The 18,822-nt window shown below is 38.7% G+C and overlaps 1 protein-coding gene across 4 annotated transcripts in view; it reads right to left on the reverse strand.

Annotated features, from left to right (window-relative positions):
- Nucleotides 1–2,403: 2,403 nt before the first annotated feature.
- C1QTNF7 (C1q and TNF related 7) overlaps nt 2,404–18,822 on the reverse strand; it is a 100,553-nt gene continuing 84,134 nt past the window's right edge. For 2 of the 4 annotated variants that reach the window (XM_070261749.1, XM_014738513.3), the window contains exons 2-3: nt 9,149–9,394; nt 2,404–3,390 (exon numbers count right to left, since the gene is read on the reverse strand). In XM_070261749.1, coding sequence (XP_070117850.1) covers nt 2,759–3,390; nt 9,149–9,386 — 870 coding nt within the window. In that variant the 5' untranslated portion in view covers nt 9,387–9,394 and the 3' untranslated portion in view covers nt 2,404–2,758. Of the gene's footprint in view, nt 3,391–9,148; nt 9,395–17,285; nt 18,162–18,822 lie in introns of those variants that run through there. The other 2 variants (XM_005608579.4, NM_001242530.1) reach the window with 2 other exon arrangements.

Here is an 18,822-nt window from a genome sequence, read left to right on the forward strand (position 1 = left end):
ATTTCTTAATACATATTCATTACAAGTCAGCCCTTCCAAAGAATGACTGGAATGAGACTTACAATCTTTTAAACCAAAATCGTTCTTCTACTTCCTTTACACAGATATCCACCATGGTGCATAAATTGTGTCTGTTATTTTCTTTTAGGAATAAAAGACACCTGCATTTGCTTAAGAGTTTATCATTTTAATACCAAAATAGCTTTTCCTTTCCCACTTTAGTTCTCTGATCCTCATCTCCATCCCACCACTTATTTCAAATTAAAATTCATCTCCGGACCTAGAACCAGCTAAGGAAACTTCTGTTTAAAAAGGCTGCTCAAAATAGGCTTTGTAATGAAAGAAACATTTGAAAGATAAGTAAGTAAACAATGTCCAAAAAAGAAAGAGAATACATTAATGGATGATGATCAGAAGAAAATTTAAATTATATGACAATCTTGTGGGTCATGACCATCTGCAATAACTTCTCCATTTCCAGTTTCTCCAGCAAATCCTACTGTCTTCAAAGGGCCCGTATTTTGATGTTCCTCAGGTTGGCTTCTTCTGTTGGCTGTTTATTAAGCTTCATAGCCTGGAATTCCAGGTTCAGCTGTTATCTAGAGGCAGGTGACTATCTCAAACCACCTTTGGTTTCTCTTCTTTATTTCATCTTCATTGCCCTTGGTCTCACAGACCTACATCTCGACTCAGAATGAGAGCAACAAGAGGACAAAGCATGGCAGGCAGAGAAAGATGATGGAAGCAAGATAGTCTGCAAGATGGGAGAAGCAAGCATTGCCTTACACAGAGCTGCTTGATTATTGTGAATTTCACCTCTGATCATGGCAGCACCCAGCTCAGCAAGACACAGGGGCTCCACACCTTCCTATGAATAAAGTTCCTAATACCCAGGCTGGTATTTGAGGCTCTTCTAAATATGGCCAATGGATTCCTTTTCTGGGTCTCCGTTCTCACCTTCATGCTTTATCCTCATTATTACCTCCGTCTGAAGTGCCCTTTCCCCGACTCGGGCCTCTTCAAGTCCCATTTATCGCTTAAGGCCCAGGAGGCAGAGAAGACTTCCCTAGCTCTCCTCTCTCATCTCCTAATTTGGGCATAAGCATTTCCACATCAGCATTCCTTTCACAGCATTTTGTCTCTATCTGCACTTTAACACTTAGCATATTTTAGCATGCTCATTTCCAGAATTATAGGTATTTTGTGTGTGTGTGTGTGCATGTCATTTCCTTTCTTGTATCCTTAGAAATTTGATGGCAGAGGCTATGCCATATTCATCTTAGTGTTCACCCACCTTCACAGAATCCAGTATAGTGATTCACACATAGGAGGCCTTAAGAAATATTTCTTAAGTGAATGAGCAGAGAGAGGAATGCATGAAAAGGAGGATTAGAAGATACCAAAGTGAGAGAATCAGGGAATACTATTACTATTAGCCAAGGGAGGGGCAGACAAAAGAATTATGGATGAGATTACCTGAGGAATTACAGTTCAGGGGGAGCAAGATGCTGACACTAAGAGAAGTGGGACAAAGAGAGGGGTGAGTCTTGGAGGGACAGCTCTTTGCTCAGGCATTTGGGCTGTCTCCCTTCTCCTCCTGTTCATTCCTCCTATCAGCTCACTTGTAAATCAGTAGACTTATGCTTTGCTTTATTTTGACTAAATACGTAGGAAATCCGTGAGACACAATGTCTTGATACAATGTAAAGCAGTGTTCCTATTTGTGAGAAAACTAAGAGGACGAATATCTGTCCTGGGAAACTATCATGATAAAGGATTTAGGAGAATAAGCTACTGGCTGGTCTCAGCAACTTGTTTCTCTCCATTTCCAACACCCATCCCAGGCCTCCTCTATCTCTCAGCTTTTCCCCCCTTCCTGATGGCAAATACAGATGGTGTTTTGAGGATGGGATGGGGAAAATGCAGCTGGCGAATTCCTTGTTTCCTTTGCATCTTTCCCAGCTACTTAGACACACACACTTTAGCATGCCTAGTGTTCCCCACTGTGTAAAACCTTCACTGGCCCCGACCCCCAGGAATAGCAGGTCCTATGTACCTCCAGCATTGAGTCAATCTTTTTGCCATGGCGCTTATCATACTGCATTGTGGTATATGCTCATCACACACTAGCCTGTGTGAAAGTAGGGATTTTGTCTTAACTCATTAAATCTGACCCAGCATCATAGTGTCTGGTTCATACAGGCTCAGTAAAGAGTTGTTGAGTGAATATATACAAGTATGAAGGAATGAATAATAAAACATTAAAAAATATCACTTCACTCTAGCTTGCTCGAAATTACTCAGCATCTCTTACCTTTGGTTTTTGGCTTACTATAGCCTTTTGAGAATTATCAAAGACTTTGTCTGGGACTTTATGATTCTCTTAAATAACGAGAAAAAATGTAATTTTTTGAAGATTTAATGAGACAAATATCATTGCCAGCTGGTTTTACCACTCAGGGAATTTAATAGGAAATTTGTTAACATTGTCTTTAATTTGTTAAATATTTATGAACATCGCATTGAAGAGAATTCATATCTGGGGTTATTGTTTTATATAATTCATTTTGATGTGGTTTCAACTATTTGGTGGTTCATCTTGTTTTAATAGATTCTGCTAGAACTGTTTGTAAATGCTCTGGAATCTGAGTGGGAATCTCTTTGGATCTCACTTCTGCTTATTCTAAATTCCAGGGCCCCAGATTAAATCAAAGTGTCTGCCTCAAGGATCTTGAAACATTCAGGTCAACAGTCCTGATCACAGCTCATCGTCTTCTGATATGGAATCTAGATAATCTGTGTCAACGTACAGAAGAAATCCAGAGAACAAGCTGTCTGCCCAACCTGGGTCTGAGAAGAGGCCGTTCTGGTCAGTGAAGAAGATCTCCAGCCAGACCTCGTCTTCTGGCTGTAGATAGATGACTGTGGACCCCGAAGCCACATCATGGTTCCCTGTGTTGGCGTCGAAGGTCTTTATCCGGTACTGCCCATTATGTACCAACCCAATTGCCAGATGCTTATTTGCCAATGTGATATCATAAGAAAAGTAATAGATCCCTGGGAAAGCACAGATGAACTTCCCTGTTGCAGGGTTGTAGTGCTCTCCCTCATTGAAGAGGACCTTGTTAAAGATAATTGGTAGCCTTTCTTCTGGGTAGCTGGTTGTGATGCCAACAGAAAAGGCAGATTTGAGCACGATGCTTCCACATTTACAAACTCCAGGCAGCCCTGGGTCCCCTTGCTCTCCTCTGTCTCCCTTTGGTCCAGGAGGCCCAACTGGACCTATTTCTCCTTTTTCTCCCTCTGGTCCCATGGGACCTTTCTTCCCAGTCTCTCCTTGGTCCCCTTTCTCTCCAGCAAGGCCCAGTGGTCCAGTCTTACCTCTCAAACCTTTAAAAAGAGTTTATAGTTTGATTAATAGTTCCTCTAAATAGAGTCACAAACAGCATGCCCACATAGTCTAAGCACACCCTAAATTTGTCTTTTCAGTCAACTTTCAACAGTATACTACTAAATAATGAATTTTTTAAAAAAATCACTGATGCACTATAATGGAAATAGAAAATTTTCGTCAGAATTTCAGGAAACTTTTTCCGTATGTAAGATGTCATTCAATCCTGACTAATTTCAAATAATTAACTGTCATTTTGAGGATGGATCATCTACCACTAAATTACTCACATACAGACGCTCATCACTATAGGAGGAAGTCAATGATGATACTGTTTCCCAGAATGGGGTCATGAGTGCAGACAGATCCAGACAAATCCTTAGAGGCTATGTAGTCTCATTCCACATTGTACTTCCATTAGTATTAATAATAAAAGAATTAATCAAAATTAGATTAGCTCATATTTATTGAACATTTGTTATGTATCAGGGACATTGCTTTATTTACATGCTTTATCTTCTTTAAGTCTTGCAACAAGTTTACGAACTAGAAATTATTATTACTTCCATTGTAGATAAGGAAACTGAGCCATGGAGAAGTTAGTTTGCTTAAGGAAAGAGAGCTGGCGAGTGATGGAGCTAGGATCTGAACTTATGCTTGCCTGATTCTGGAGCCTGAAATCTCCCAGGGCAGTGGCTAAAGTGTAAATGGTAAATGCACCTGGCACATAGTGAGGGCTTGATATGCTACAATAACCAAATGACAGTGACTGCCACTACTGTGCAGTGGCTCGTTTTTGGAGGAGAATACCGAGTCCTGGACAGGTGAAGAAACTTGCTTCTGTAGCAAGGCTAGGACTGGAATCCAAGTCTTAACCTAATGATGCCTCCTCTTCATCAAAATGCCTCTTACCTTTGGGGCTGGATCAAGAATCCTAAATTCTGTTTGGCTCTGCAGCTAAATGGTTGTATCATTTTAGCCAAGTCTCTTAATTTCTCTGGGTCTCCTTACACAGAGAAAAGACATAATAGCTGTGAAAGGATTTCAACAAATTCAGAATCACCATAAAGAAATATTTTCCATTTGTCTAAATCATTGTATCTACAGATCAACCATAGGCTAAATGCAGAGAAATTGTGATTATGGGTCGAAAGTGATAAGCAACATCCATGTAATGTTTAAACCATAGATGTGATAACAATGACCTAATAACATTAAAAATGTCATTCAATTTTAGGGCTGAATCCATTCCATAAATAGTGCTTGCATAATGATACTTCCTAAAAAAGTATCCAAATATTGGTAATTTGTAACGCACTTTTTGTAGTCACGGAAAATGTATTTCTGATATATTGTGCACTTTCACTCTTAACTACGTATTTGTTCTCAAGATTTTTTTATCAAGCTAAGCCTTTTCGTCTTGATAGTGCTTTAATATAATTTACTTGAATATTACACACACATCAATGTATCAGTTTGATCATTTTTTCAGTTGTTTGGCAAATTTAGCAATGAAGTGCTCTGGATAATGTAAATTTGAGGAGAATTTAAGCTTTACCCTTAAAACGTCAAGTATTTTGTTTTAATAATTTTTGAAAGAGGTAGTTTAACGAGTTATGAGGCACAGAAGATGCTAATGATGAATGCAACCCTTTTTTGGTGACGAGGATCAGCGTTATTACTGATCACAGGACCGTCCTCTAGCTTTAGATGGCTCTTGTTAAATTGAAATTCTACTGGTCCCAGCCAGAATACACTCTGGTATTTATTTCTTGAAATAAGGCCATAATAGTCTGATCTTTCAATGTTTGTTTCTTTTTGGTGAAAATGGAATAGGAATACTATTTTACTGTTCGCTTAACTTTTTAATCAAGGACTACAACTTCTAAACTGTTATTTTATCTTCAATAGGAGCTTAACTTTTGCTGTCTTCACCAGTGACCTTTGATGCATCAATAAAAAAGACATTTTGGCATCAGTAACAATTTTGACCATTAAAATTCACTATGTACTCAAATCCTCCTGCCTCTATGACTTTGTGTAAGTCACTTCTTGTCTGTGTTTCAAATGCTCCATTTGTAATATGAAGAAGTTGGATTTAAATCCACTCCCAACCTAGTAGGAAAAGCAGTAAACAGCGACTCAGCAGACCAGGGATAAAATCCTAGTTCAGCGATGGTTTAGTTAGGTGAATCTGAAGGAGCTTCATCTCTGACTTTAGTTTCCCAGTCCCTGAACTGGAGGTGTTGGAATAGATTGCTTGAGGTCTCATCCTCTTGAGAATTCTTTGAGACAAAACTATAAATACTGAGATGCAAGTTCACAATGCTAGTCATGAAAAGATCTTTATAATCTCAAGATTTGGATTTTCTATAGTTATTGAATATTCCAAACTGCTGGGAGTTAGATAATCAGGGACTAGCTGTAATAATTTACAGTAATTCTTCCTGTTTGCATGAAAGATTTACCCCCATGTTAAGGAACAATTAGTGAAGAATGGAAAGAAGGGAAAATCATTCTCCCTCTCCCTATTCAGCCAGACGTATGCTTGGGTAGAGAAGAGAATTATGGAGTAAGAGTTAGGCTATGCTTAGATGCTGATGCTTGGAGAGAAGGAATTTTTTCTTAGTTCTCCATGAAATAGGCTTAGAAAGATTTCTTCTTCAATGCCTTTTCTTTCTTCTATCCATCCATCCATCCATCCATCCGTCCATCCATCCATCCATCCATCTATCCATCCATGGATTTATGGGTATGAACACGTATGCATAAATCTAAAGCATCTAATATTGATTGACCATCCACTGTATGCCAGGCACTGTGTTAAGGGCTGGGTGGAACATGGACACGAATGACACCTGCCCCACCCTCAAGTTAGCTGTTTTACTTATAACATTGTGATCTGCAAATATGAGTCATAACTAAGTTTATGAATAGTGAAAGCTATATAATAACCTAGAGCGCGTGATCTGTTTCATGAGGTTCTTCTAGCGTTTCTTGAAGATATTTGTATGGATGTGCATTAAGATTAAATTAAATGTTAATAAATTGCCACAACAGTAATTGCTATAGACCAGTGAGGGAGACAGATATTTTTACTAAAAAATTTACAATCCAGTATAATAAACTCTGTATTTGTAATTTAGGGTAGGGAAGTTGGACGAAAAATATACTCGATTTTGCCTGCACTTGGTTGGAGTGGATGTAGTGCGCATGAGAAGACATTTGTGGTGTCACTAAGGTGGAAACAGGGAACAGAAGCTCCCAGCCATCATGTGTCCAGTTCCAGCCCCATTAAAAGCTTATCCTCAAAGCCCCAGGACTCTGTTCTTAATGTTTGTAAATGAAGTGCGCTCCTCTTCATTGATCACAAAGGCATTCTTACTTTTCTTAACTGTTATATATCCTTATGTGTGTATATGTATAAACTGGATTGAAATAATCTTAGTTTGGGAAAGTCATTTTATTTTTGAATCTCAATTTTTCCGTTTGTAACATTATTATTATTGCTGATTATAATTATTGCTAAGAGGGTTATGGTGGATGTGAACTACTAAAGGTAAAATTCCTGACACAAAGTAGGTTCTTAATAAGTGGTTATTATTATTACGATGATGATGACATTATAATTATATATTTCCCTATTAGTCCTCCACACCCAAATGCTTGCTTATCAAGGCAAGGGCAATGTCTTATTCATGTTCGCATTCTCTGTGTCTAAAACAGTTTTCTCAACCACGGGCAATTTTGCACTGTCCACCAAGGGAGAGTTGGCAATGTCTGGAGGCATTTTTGGTTGTCACAATGGGTGGGGGTGCCACTAGTGTCTAGTGGGATGCTACTAAATGTCCTAAAGTGCACAGGATGGCCATCCCACAGTGCACAAAAAGCTTGTTGAATGAATACTGCATGGGTAGACAGAAGAATGAATGGATTGATGAATACGGGGAATATATCTGGCCTTAAATATGGTTAAATTTGTAGCAATTATGAATATTTGATTTAATCTCAATGCATATCCACATCTTTTTTTTTTTGGCGAGAAAGATTGTCCCTGAGCTAACATCTGTGCTAATCTTCCTCTATTTTGCATGTGGGATGCCACCACAGCATGGCTCGAGAGGCAATGTGTAGGTCCACGTCTGGGATTGGAACCTGTGAACCCTGGGCCGCTGAAGTGGAGCGCGTGAACTTAACCTCTACACCACCAGGCTGGCCTCCCTACCCATATCTTTAGGTAGCACTGGAACTACCTGAGTTATGAGTCATTGTTTTCAGATTACAATGTAATAAGAAATAATAGCTAATATTTGCTGAATGCTTACCACGTGGCAGTTATTCTATTGAATGTTTTACATGTATTATTGTCCTTAATCTTCACAATCACACTTTTGACAAATGAGGAAACTGAGCCTCAAAGAGGCTATTTGCCCAAGGATACTGAGTAATTGAAGGAACCAAGATTTGAGCCTGAGTCTGACTCCGATGCATGTTTGTGTAACCACTAAATTATTGCTTCTGGACACAGTAAACTGAAAGGACCAGTAACATCTAACTATAGTGCTGGTGTCATTACAGGACTTCAAGGATATTTATGATCATAACACAGCAGTAAGTTGTGTTCACTGGTGTTACCATATAGAAGCCTTTGAAAGATAAGATTTGGGCTCCAAATTAAAGGTTCTTTACCTGACGTTGAACATTTACCTAAAGATTCTTTATATAATGTTGAACAGCATTCATAGATTGATAGCTACTGATATGCCAAATATTTTCTGCACAACAGACTCAGAAATAAATTATTATCCAATAATTTGAATATATATTATGATACTGTTTCACATAACATCAGTAAAGCAGGAGCAATAACTAGATAAAGACATATTTCTAAGATCCATTGATTTTTTTCTTCCCATCCTTTGTGCCAACTTTTACACTCAGAAACTTGTTTTCAGAGATTGATTCCAAATCCCTTCCTCTTTTAGTGTTAACACAGCCTCTCTAGAATTTCAATTGAGTTTACTCTGAAGGATTGCAGAATCTGGCAAGCTTCCTGGGCCAATTTATTTGTGGGAAAAAAAGTGAAAATTACTGAAGGATTAGGGAACAATTGCGTTGCTGTGAAGAGCTGTAAGAAATCTACTCTTGAGTTGCCACAGGACAGGTGGGAAAGAGATGAGCTAGGAAAGGTCGACTTTACAGTACTGTAGTAATTTCATCTGTGGAAAATAAAATCTATAAGCTCTTTATGTATCTTTGCTCAGGATATTAGTGCAGAGCAGGATGGCACTTATGCTTTTGGCTCCTAATTTCTGCCTCTACTTCATTTGTCCATCTCCCCTCCTGTCCATCTGTCTGTCTGTCCGTCCATGCCCTAGCACATCCAGCCATCTCCTGCAGCTGGAAGACCCCAGTGGGCCTGGGCAGCAGACGCTTGGATTCGGCACTGCCCATCACAAGCAGTGCACGTCCACCTTCAGTAATTCATTGAACCATGCTATTGTTCTGTGTCCTCATCCATATCACGTGACACTGTCCACCTGAGAGAGTTGCCATTACAGTGAAATAAGAAGGCAGATAAAGAATTCAGAGCAGATTCTGAAGCATAGTAAGGGTGGCAATAAATGGTTATGATCGATGAAGGTGAAGTAGAGAAGGGATTTAAGGAGTAATTCTCATTAGAAAAAGCAAAAAAGAAAGGGAGTTTTCAGGTAGGGGCGAAAGAGGGGTGTTTTATGGAACTTCATAGTTCATTACCTGCAGCCCCCTTTTCACCTTTCTCTCCTTTCCTGCCGTCTCTACCATCTCGTCCCGGAAGGCCGATCCGACCATGGGGCCCGGGAGAACCGTTTGCTCCAGGGGGGCCTGGAGGTCCAGGTAAGCCAGGAATGCTACAGATATATCTTGGGGAGTAGCTGTCTCCTTTGAATTGACTACCCCGAGGTTGTCCACTTGCACAAATGGCAAAACTTGTAACATAGAGCAAGACAAACATCTTTGGCTCTGGAAGAGAAACACACGGACATAAATGCACCCTTTCAGGTGGGGGCTTTGGCATAATGGAACACAAGAATGGGCATTTGCAATAATTCACTCCAGTGCTCACCTTTCCATGCATGTATAAAAACCCTGTTTATGCTCATAATTCCATTGGAAACTATTAACACATCATTGATAGAGAGTTCTCAGTGTCCCACACAAAAGTTGGTGGAGATGAAGGGTTGATTAAAAAAATTTCAAAATAAATCCCTTTATTACATTTTTTTCCTGCAGGAATCAATGACGGACTTTGAAAACAACATTTTCTTTTTGCCAAAGAATGCGTTTTTTTGTAGAAAATTAGTGATCAAATGATAAGATAAACATCATGTTATTCTCACCTCTTGGAGATAATTACTCTCTACATTTTGATATATACATCCTTCTGGCCTTTTTCTCTACGCTATGGAGAAAAGTGATATCATATCATTCCTGCAATTCTTTAACTTTTTTCACTTCACAATGTAGCATGAACATCTTCCCATGTCAAAAATTATTCATAACATTAAAAAAATAGTTGCATTTGTCTCTATTATCCTTTGTGTACACAATTCCCCGATAGACACATTTGTTTCCAGTTTTTTGCCAATATAAGCATCTTGCTAGACATCCTTATATTTAATCTTTGCATGCATCCATCGTCATTTTCTCAGAATTTATGGGCTTTTTAAAGCATGAGAAAGGAAGTGCCGTTTTCAGGAAAGCCATGTTTTTCACTTGATAATCATGTGTAATGCCAATTAGTGTTAATTGGAGTACTGTGCATGTCCTGAGGGGTGGTGGTCTCAAACTTTAATTTAAAATCTGCAGGATATAATGCTGTGGTGTCCCATTAAGCGGTTAGCACTGGGGCTCAATTAAAGGGCTGAGTGAAATTAAACTGTGCATGGTGCCAGGTGCTCCGAGTGAAGCAGACAACAGGTCTCTTCATCTAACAGGACTTGGGTTTTCTCTCCACAAAGCCTGGCAGCTGAGAATGATGGATAATTTATTAGCACGGCATTTGGCATGTAAGCTGAGGGATGGGCAATGTAGGCTGGGGACACCTTATTTTCTAGGCTAAATTGTCCTTAGGATTAGCAGTTTCTTGGATGGGAGAAGGTATACACATGGTTCTGGGGTGGTGTAAATGAGTAGTTTTTGGAGAGTTGGACCTATGCTTTAAGAAGAAATCTGTACAATGCTTAATGTTATATGCCTGGCATATACTCACCCAAAGGAAATAATCATAAAATGCGAGAAAAGCAATCAGATGGAGTTCCTTTGTGTTTTTTTTTTTTTTTTTGACAATCACAATAGAAAACTAACCAGGCACACTGTACCACTTTTACGTTACCCATGGGGAAATTGCAACATCTTGGAATTAGATGCAGAAATTTGCCAGAGCACAGGAATGACGAACTGAGAAAAACACAGCATGCACTTGTGCTTTGAAATAAGTCTGATTCCTAGAAATCTTGTTGGTAAAAAACTGAAGCAACTTATCCAAATCTAGGCTCTATGTCTTTGACCAAATCTTCATGTTACCAGTGACCCTCATGCCCCCTAAAAAAATCAAGGAGATCGTTTTTGCCATGCTCTATCTGCTTGACTTGTAATGCAACACAAGCTCAATGTTACTGATCCTATTGCTCAATGGGGATTAAGGCCCTGTCTGAAAAGCCCACCAGATCTGACAAAGATATCAGCCTTTCCAAAGCACCTCAGATGAAAGGAAATGGGAAGCACATTCCATCCATCCCCCCCGCCACAGTTAAACAAGATGTCGTGATTAAATTGCTGGTTGTTCTCCCTGATTAGAGGAGGCTTTGAGAAGGGATTTGAAAGAGGAGACCATGTTCACAGAAGACACTCATAAGAAGACTTTTAACTAGACGTGGGATGAGATGCAGGAGCTGGTTCTAGGAGGGGCTTGAAATTATCTGGAGACAAGGAGCTTTGGGCAGTGACGTCTCAGACACCGTGATGGAGATGCCGGAAACACAAACATGCCAATAGTCGGGGATCAGTCCGTGAAGGAGTGTGTGCTAAGGATCCAGGTGATGGTGGATAAAGGAAGCAGAAATTTTAAAGATTTTCTTGAAAGAAAGGATATTTTCACAAGTCAGGCAAAAAGGTGCTCAAAGAAGGAATAAATTAAAGCAACTGAAACAGATGCATTCACTGAACAAATTGTTTGCATTTCATTGACAAAGGCATAAGGATATCGTTTGTACAGTAGTCTAAACGCTGGAAGTATCCCCAGGTAGAATTTTCTGAAGGGCATTCAGAATGATTTTCCATTAACGACCCTCATCAGAATTGAGGAACAATATGTTGTGGTGGCTGATGCACAATGATGGCATGGTAGTGAGTGCCCAAGAAAGTCTTGGGACTCAGTTTATCAGAATGATAAAAGAGTGTGGATTATAATGGGAAACTACTGTGGCATCTCCCTGTAGTGGTTCTCCATTTCACTTAAAAATCAAAAGCCTCGTGCTGCAGGGTCTACAAGGCCCTATTGATTGGGCACCCACCCACCTTACTTCCTTGACTTCATCTTTCACTACTCTCCTTCCTACTTTCTCAGCCCTGGTCGCACTGGGTTTCTTGTTGTTCCTCAAAGACACTAGGAATGCTCTGGCTTAGGGCCTTCACACTGTCTCTTCCCTCTGTCTAGAATTCTGTTCCCCAAAATGTCTGCATGTCTCACTCCCTCATCTCCTTCTTTAAGACTTTGCTCAAATGGCACCCTCTCACTGAAGCCAACTCTTACCACCTGATTTAACATTGCGATCCACCTACTTCTACCTCCTGACCCTCCCTCATTCTGCTCTGTTTTTTCCTGCTCTCCGTGGTACTCATCACCCTCTAACTCACTATATTGTTCTTATCTCTATTATGCTTTCTTTATATTGCATGTCTCCATGTGATAGATTGTGAGCTCCATGAAGGCAGAGATCTTTGTCTTAGGCATTGATGTTTCCCACCACCTAGAACAGTGTCTGCCACAAAAAACTCAGGCTGGGAGCTGAGGAGTAGATTTTGGTGGGGGGAAGTGTGGTTTTGGGGAAAAAAAAAACTAGAGAGAAATTATGGAATATGAGAAGATTATAAGAGAAAGAGGAAAGAGAGGATTTAAAGAAATCTTCCTGAAGTCTATGGATCCCTGTTGGAGTGTTTGGGAAATACAAATAAAAGACTTGAGTTGTTTTCATTTTGCATAGTCTAGAGTATTTAAAATATTTTAAATATTTTTTGTACAGAGAGAACATGCACATTCATAAAGTTAAATAAACAGAGTATGCAATAAAAAGTAAACCTTCTCTCTTTCCTCCCAGTCTTCTAGACATCCAGTTTCCCACTCTAGAGGCAACTGCTGGTGCTAGTTTCTTGTGTATACTCCTTCCCCATGTTGGCATGCTGTATGCAGCTTTCTGCACCTTGCTTTTTCACTTTGGTGATCTTTCCATATCAGTACATATGGAGCTGCCTCATTCTTTTTTAGTGGCTATAGAGTATCTATTGTACAAATGAGTTGTATTTAACCAGTCTCTTATTCGTGGATGTTTGGGATATTTCATTCTTGTGCTATTATAAACAATACTTCAATGAATACCCATATATACATATGGAGATATATACATACACACACACGCACATATATGTTCTCTGCACATGTTTTATGAAATGAGCAACATATAGCTTTTTTTCGGTTTTTTCCCTTTGTGTATTTAAAAAATATCTTTATCATGAAAACATTTTTTGAGGTTCAATTTATTGTTTTAAAAGGCCTTCCTCTCTTCAAGATAATAAAAGGGATCATCCCACTTTTCTTTCAGTTCTTTCATTGTTTCATTTTTTCACACTAGAAATTTGACCCATTAGAATTTAATTTTGATAAAAAGTGTGAGATAGAGATTCAACTTTATATTTTCAACACCTCATATTGAATAATTCGTGCCTCACCCCTTGCCCCTGGTTTGCAATGAATTTGGTTATTTTGGCTGGGATGGAACTATATGGGTCATGGTTTTATAAACATTAAGATATTTTTTCACAGCTTTATTGAGATTTAATTTATGCAGCATAAAATTGGCCATTTTAAAATATACAACTCAGTGTACACCATAATCTAATTTTAGAACATTTTCAAAACTACAAAAAGAAACCTCTTACACATTAGCAGTCACTCCCCATACAAAACACTTTGAAGGATTGCATGGAATTGTGCAAATTTATGCAGAACGTGTGCTAAAAGGCATTTTTTCCACCGTCGTGCTCCTTTAGAGTCAGAAAATCAAAGCTCTGGACATACTGTTAATCTTGCACAGATTGGTCCTGGATGTTAATTGTAAATGGCCATCTAGCCAATTCTTCTCTAAGGATTACAAAGTAATAGGTTTTTAGTTTTTAAAACACTTATTACAAAATTTACTTTGTGATACAGTAGATTTCAGAGCCTTCATGTTAAGGTATATTTTGAGTCTGTAAGGCACGAGTGTATTATATACTGTTTCATAATTTTTTTTAATCACAGAACATTTATTTTTGCTAAACTAGCCGTGGAAAACACTTGGAAAAATACTGAATAATTCAGTACAAAGAATGAACTTCTAGAAAATATGTCCACACATCAAGATTTCTTTGTAAATAGCATGTTTTTTCTTTATTTTCAAAGTAAAATAAACCCCTTCATATATGGTCAACTAATATTTGACAAGGGAGCTAAAAATTCTCAGTGGGTAAAGGATAGTCTCTTCAGTAAATGGTGTTGGGAAAACTGTATATTCGCAGGTAAAAGAATTAGATTGGAGCCCCATCTTATACCACTCAAAAAATAAAACACGAAATGGATTAAAGACTTAAGTGTAAGAGCTGGAACCATTAAATCTCTAGAAGAAAACATAGGGAAAATACTCCTTGACATTGGTCTTGGCAACAACTTTTTGGATACAACACAAAAGCGCAAACAACAAAAGCAAAGTAAACAAGTGGGACTACATCAAACTAAAAAGCTTCTACACAGCAAAGAAAACAATCAACAAAATGAAAAGGTAACTTATGAAATGGGAGAAAATATTTACAAACTGTATATCTGATAAGGGGTCAATATCCAAAATATATAAAGATCTGAACAGACATTTTCCAAAGAAGACATACAAATGACCATCAGGTATATGAAAAGGTGCTCAGCATCACTAATTGTCAGGGAAATGCAAGTCAAAACCACAATGAGATACCACCTCACACCTACTGGAATGGCTATTATCAAAAAGACAAGAAATAACCAGTGTTGGTGAGGGTGTGGAGAAAAGGGAACCCCGTGCACTGTTGGTGGCAACGTAAATTTATACAGTGGCTATGGAAAACAGTAGGGGGTTCCCTCAAGGAATTAAAAATAGGACTATTATATGATCCAGCAATCCCACTTCTGAATATACATCCAAAGGAAAGAAAATCGTTACCTCAAGGAGACACCTGCACTCCTGTGCTCATTGCAACATTATGCACAATAGCAAAGACATGGAAGCAATCCAAGTGTCCATTGACAGACGAATGAATGAAGAAAATGCGGTATATATATATATATATATATATATATATATATATACACACATATATATATATACAGTGGAATATTATTCCACCATAAAAAGGAAAGAAATTCTGCCATTGGTGACAACATAGATGAACCCTGAGGGCACTATGCTAAGTGAAATAAGTCAGACAGAGAAAGACAAATCTCACTCATACGTGGAATCTAAAATGCTTAACTCATAGCGATAGAGTAGAATGGCAGTTACCAGAGGCTGGAGGGTGGGGGCAATGGGGAGATGTTGGTCAAAGGATATAAATGACCAGTTATAAGATGAATAAATTTTGGGGATCTAATGTACAGCATGGTGTCTATAATTAACAATGCTATATCAAATACTCGAAACCTGATCTTAAATGTTCTCACTATGCACACAAAAAAGACAGTTACGTGAGGTGGTGGACGTGTTAACCAATCTTACTGTGGTTATCATTTTGCAATACATATGTGTATCAAAGTTTCACATTGTACATCTTAAACTTACACAATGCTATGTGTCAATTATATCTCAATAAAGGTGTAAAAAATTAAAAATATAGTTAGTAGAAATGTAAAATGATGTAGCTGCTGTGAAAAACAGTATGATGATTCCTCAAAAAATTTAATATAGAACTACCATATGATCCAGCAATTCCACTTCTGAGTATATACTCAAAAGAGGTAAAGGCATGGACTCAATCAGATTTTTGTACACTTATGTTCCTAGCAGCATCACTCACAGGTGCCAAAAGGTGGAATCAACCCAAGTGTCCATCAACAGATGAATGGGTAAACAAAATATGGCATATACATACAATAGAATATTATTCAACCTTAAAAAGGGAGGAAATTTTGACACATACTGCAACGTGGATGAATCTTAAAGACTCTGTGCCAAGTGAAGTCAGCCAGTCACAAAAGGACAAATACTGTATGATTCTACAATATGATATATCCAGAACAGTCAAAATTTTAGAGACAGAAAATAGAGTGGTGGTTGTCAGGGGCTAGTGGGGGGAAAGAATGAGGATGTGGTGTTTAATGTATGTAGAGTTTCATTGGGGAAGGTGAAAAAGTTCTGGAGATGGATGGTGGTGTGATGGGTGTACAACAACGTGAATGTACAAATGTCACACAACTGTATACTTAAAAATGGTAAATTTTACGTTAAGTATGTTTTATCACAATAAGAAAAGTTAAATAAGAAAATAAAAAATGAATTGGGATGGAGGGAGCATGCCAGTATTCTTATTACTGTGCTAAGTGTTTTAAAGATGTCTTTACTTAATCCCCACACCACTTTTATGAAGTAGGTGCTATTATCCTCACTTTACAAATAAGAAAATTGAGACTCTGATGGCTCAAGTTCACACAGCCATAGAAATGGCACAGGCAGAATCTGAAGTGAGTTCTTGAGTTTTCCCATACGTCATGTAAGGGAAACTGTAACATTACTTCATTACAAAGGGCTGGGCTTGATTATTAATTCAAGTTGAATATGTGTTTTGCCTGGAAATCATTAGGAAGAGGATAGGTAACCAGGGCAGCCAAAACGAGACAAATCCTTGGCCTGCAGAGGAGGAGATTTCGCAATAGCTGGCTTTGTCCTTCTCTAACTGCACTGGGAGTGGCACCGTGAGCAAGACAGGATGGGGACCTTAGGTGTTCACATCCCATTCCTTCTGTTTTATGCTTCCTCGGCTCTGCCTCTGGGGCTCCAATTATCCTCCTCAGAACTGCTTCTCCTGTTGGCCATGAAATATCTTCCCTTCTATCACTACTCACCCTGCAAGACAACACACCCGTATTGTGTTGTAGCTGTTTACTCGCTTTTTCTCCACCAAAATATCAACTGTGTCCACAACATTTAGGACAAAGACTGAGCCTGCAGTAGAGGCCCATCAAAGGTTGAACAGAGAAAAATGTTTATTCATCGATATTTGTTTTTACCAACATATAAAGCTTTGGCTGCTTTATGTAAAGTGCTATGATGGCATAACAGTAACAAATACTGACGTTTGTCGAACATTTTATAGTCTACAGAGCAATGTTAAGTCCATATCATCCTCCTAAAGACCCTTTTGTGGCAGGTTGGACAGGGAACCAATGTCCAGAGAAGCTAGGTAACTTGTCTATGGCCACAAAGCGAGCGTCAGATCAGAGATTTGAACCCAGATCTTCAGTTTCATGGATTCTTCTTACAGAGCTGTCTGTTTAACAAACTCAGAAGCTCCCGTAATGAAACGGGCCATTGCATCTACATTTGCCAAAGTGCTAAAAAAAGAGTAAACACCATACCTTGCTCTGGGTTGGTGGGTTGCTCCAGGATTCTAAATCCACAAGAGACTGAGGATCTTTCATGAGAGCTCAGCGAAAAACTTGCTTTGGTACCAGACAGAAAAACCGATCCAAGTTCTCAGAGGTTTCCAAATAGTTGTGCTAAAAATAATTTTCTCCTTTAGTCCCAAAGAGCCAGAGGCCCTGGAAGTCATTCATCGGGTGAGGCTCAATCAGGGGCCGGTCAAAATCACAGTTTTGTTTGAGATAAACCTTAAGTGCCTGCTTTCTTTGTTAAGTTGAGAGGCACCTCCATCTCTGTGTGTCGTGCCCTCTTTTTCAGATTTGTTTACTTAATTTTTCCCCTCTTCATTTGTTTTCCACTGAGTGGATGTTTTGGGAAAGAAATTACTCACTGAATGGAAATTAGTTGTTAACTTAGAGAAAGGAATCATTTCCTATTTGAGAATTTTTAAGGTAGAATCTTCAGATTCTGGACATTGGGTGGTGTCTCATGGAATAACAAAAAAGATGTCCCCATTGGTAAGTATATCTGGAAAATGGCCCCTCATCCTACGTGCTGCCAGACGAAGGAGGGTTCTGAGTACTGCACTGATGTTTTCTTTGTTCTCTGCTGAATGGATAAATGATTGGGTATTTTTAGTAGACTAATACATCTTTGTTGCTGTAGAGATCTGATCATAACAATTCAAGAGGCAGAATGGTTCTCCAAACCTTGTGACGACTCATCCTTGATGCAATCAATTTCTTTGTTTCCTTCTGATATGCATGACTTATATCTCCTTAGCAACAGCAATATATAATTCATGATGTCATTTATGGAAATCATGCTTTTATCTTGCTTTCCCCACCATTCTTCTCAAGCAATTGAGAGTGCTAAGTGGAAGAAATATTTCCAAAGTTAGGGAAGTGGACCCTGATCACAAATTTGACCAAGAAAATTGGTGGGTCCCCATTCCGATAAGCTTTAGCTTCCCTTAGCTATCCACCCTCCCATCTGGAGGAAATGATCTTTTGAATTTGTTGGCCAACAAAACCGAAATGTCATCATAGGGTAGCACAGACAATGCCTTGAGCATAGAAGCAAGGCACAGTTTTTTGCTAAATTAAAGTAGGATCTTAATCAGATAGAGTCTCTGGGTTTGTTTTCTGATCCTTGAAATAAAATGGTAATCCTTGGTTATTTCTAGGTTTTCGCATAGTTCTTAATATTCTCTAACAAAGTGCTTATGCCTGATGAGATGAAATTTAAAAAAATGACATCAACCACTTTTATACATTTCTACACTTGTGTGCAGGTGGAGATACAAGTTACCTCGAAGGAGATATTTTGTTGCTATTGAGAGAAGTCACTCAAGTGACTCTTTCAGGGCTGTACATAAAATGAGGCACTTGGTAGTGGCTTGGTGAAGGTTTTCCTCCAGGGACCCTTGACTATAGAGCAATTGAGATTATTTGCTTAAAGCATCCAGGGCCTTGTGGGAAGGAAGGAACCAAGGATCCAGCTCCTTCTCTCCATGATGAAAATTTAGGGAAC

The sequence above is a fragment of the Equus caballus genome, chromosome 3 (genome assembly GCF_041296265.1).
Source record: "Equus caballus isolate H_3958 breed thoroughbred chromosome 3, TB-T2T, whole genome shotgun sequence".
NCBI classification, from domain to species: domain Eukaryota; kingdom Metazoa; phylum Chordata; class Mammalia; order Perissodactyla; family Equidae; genus Equus; species Equus caballus.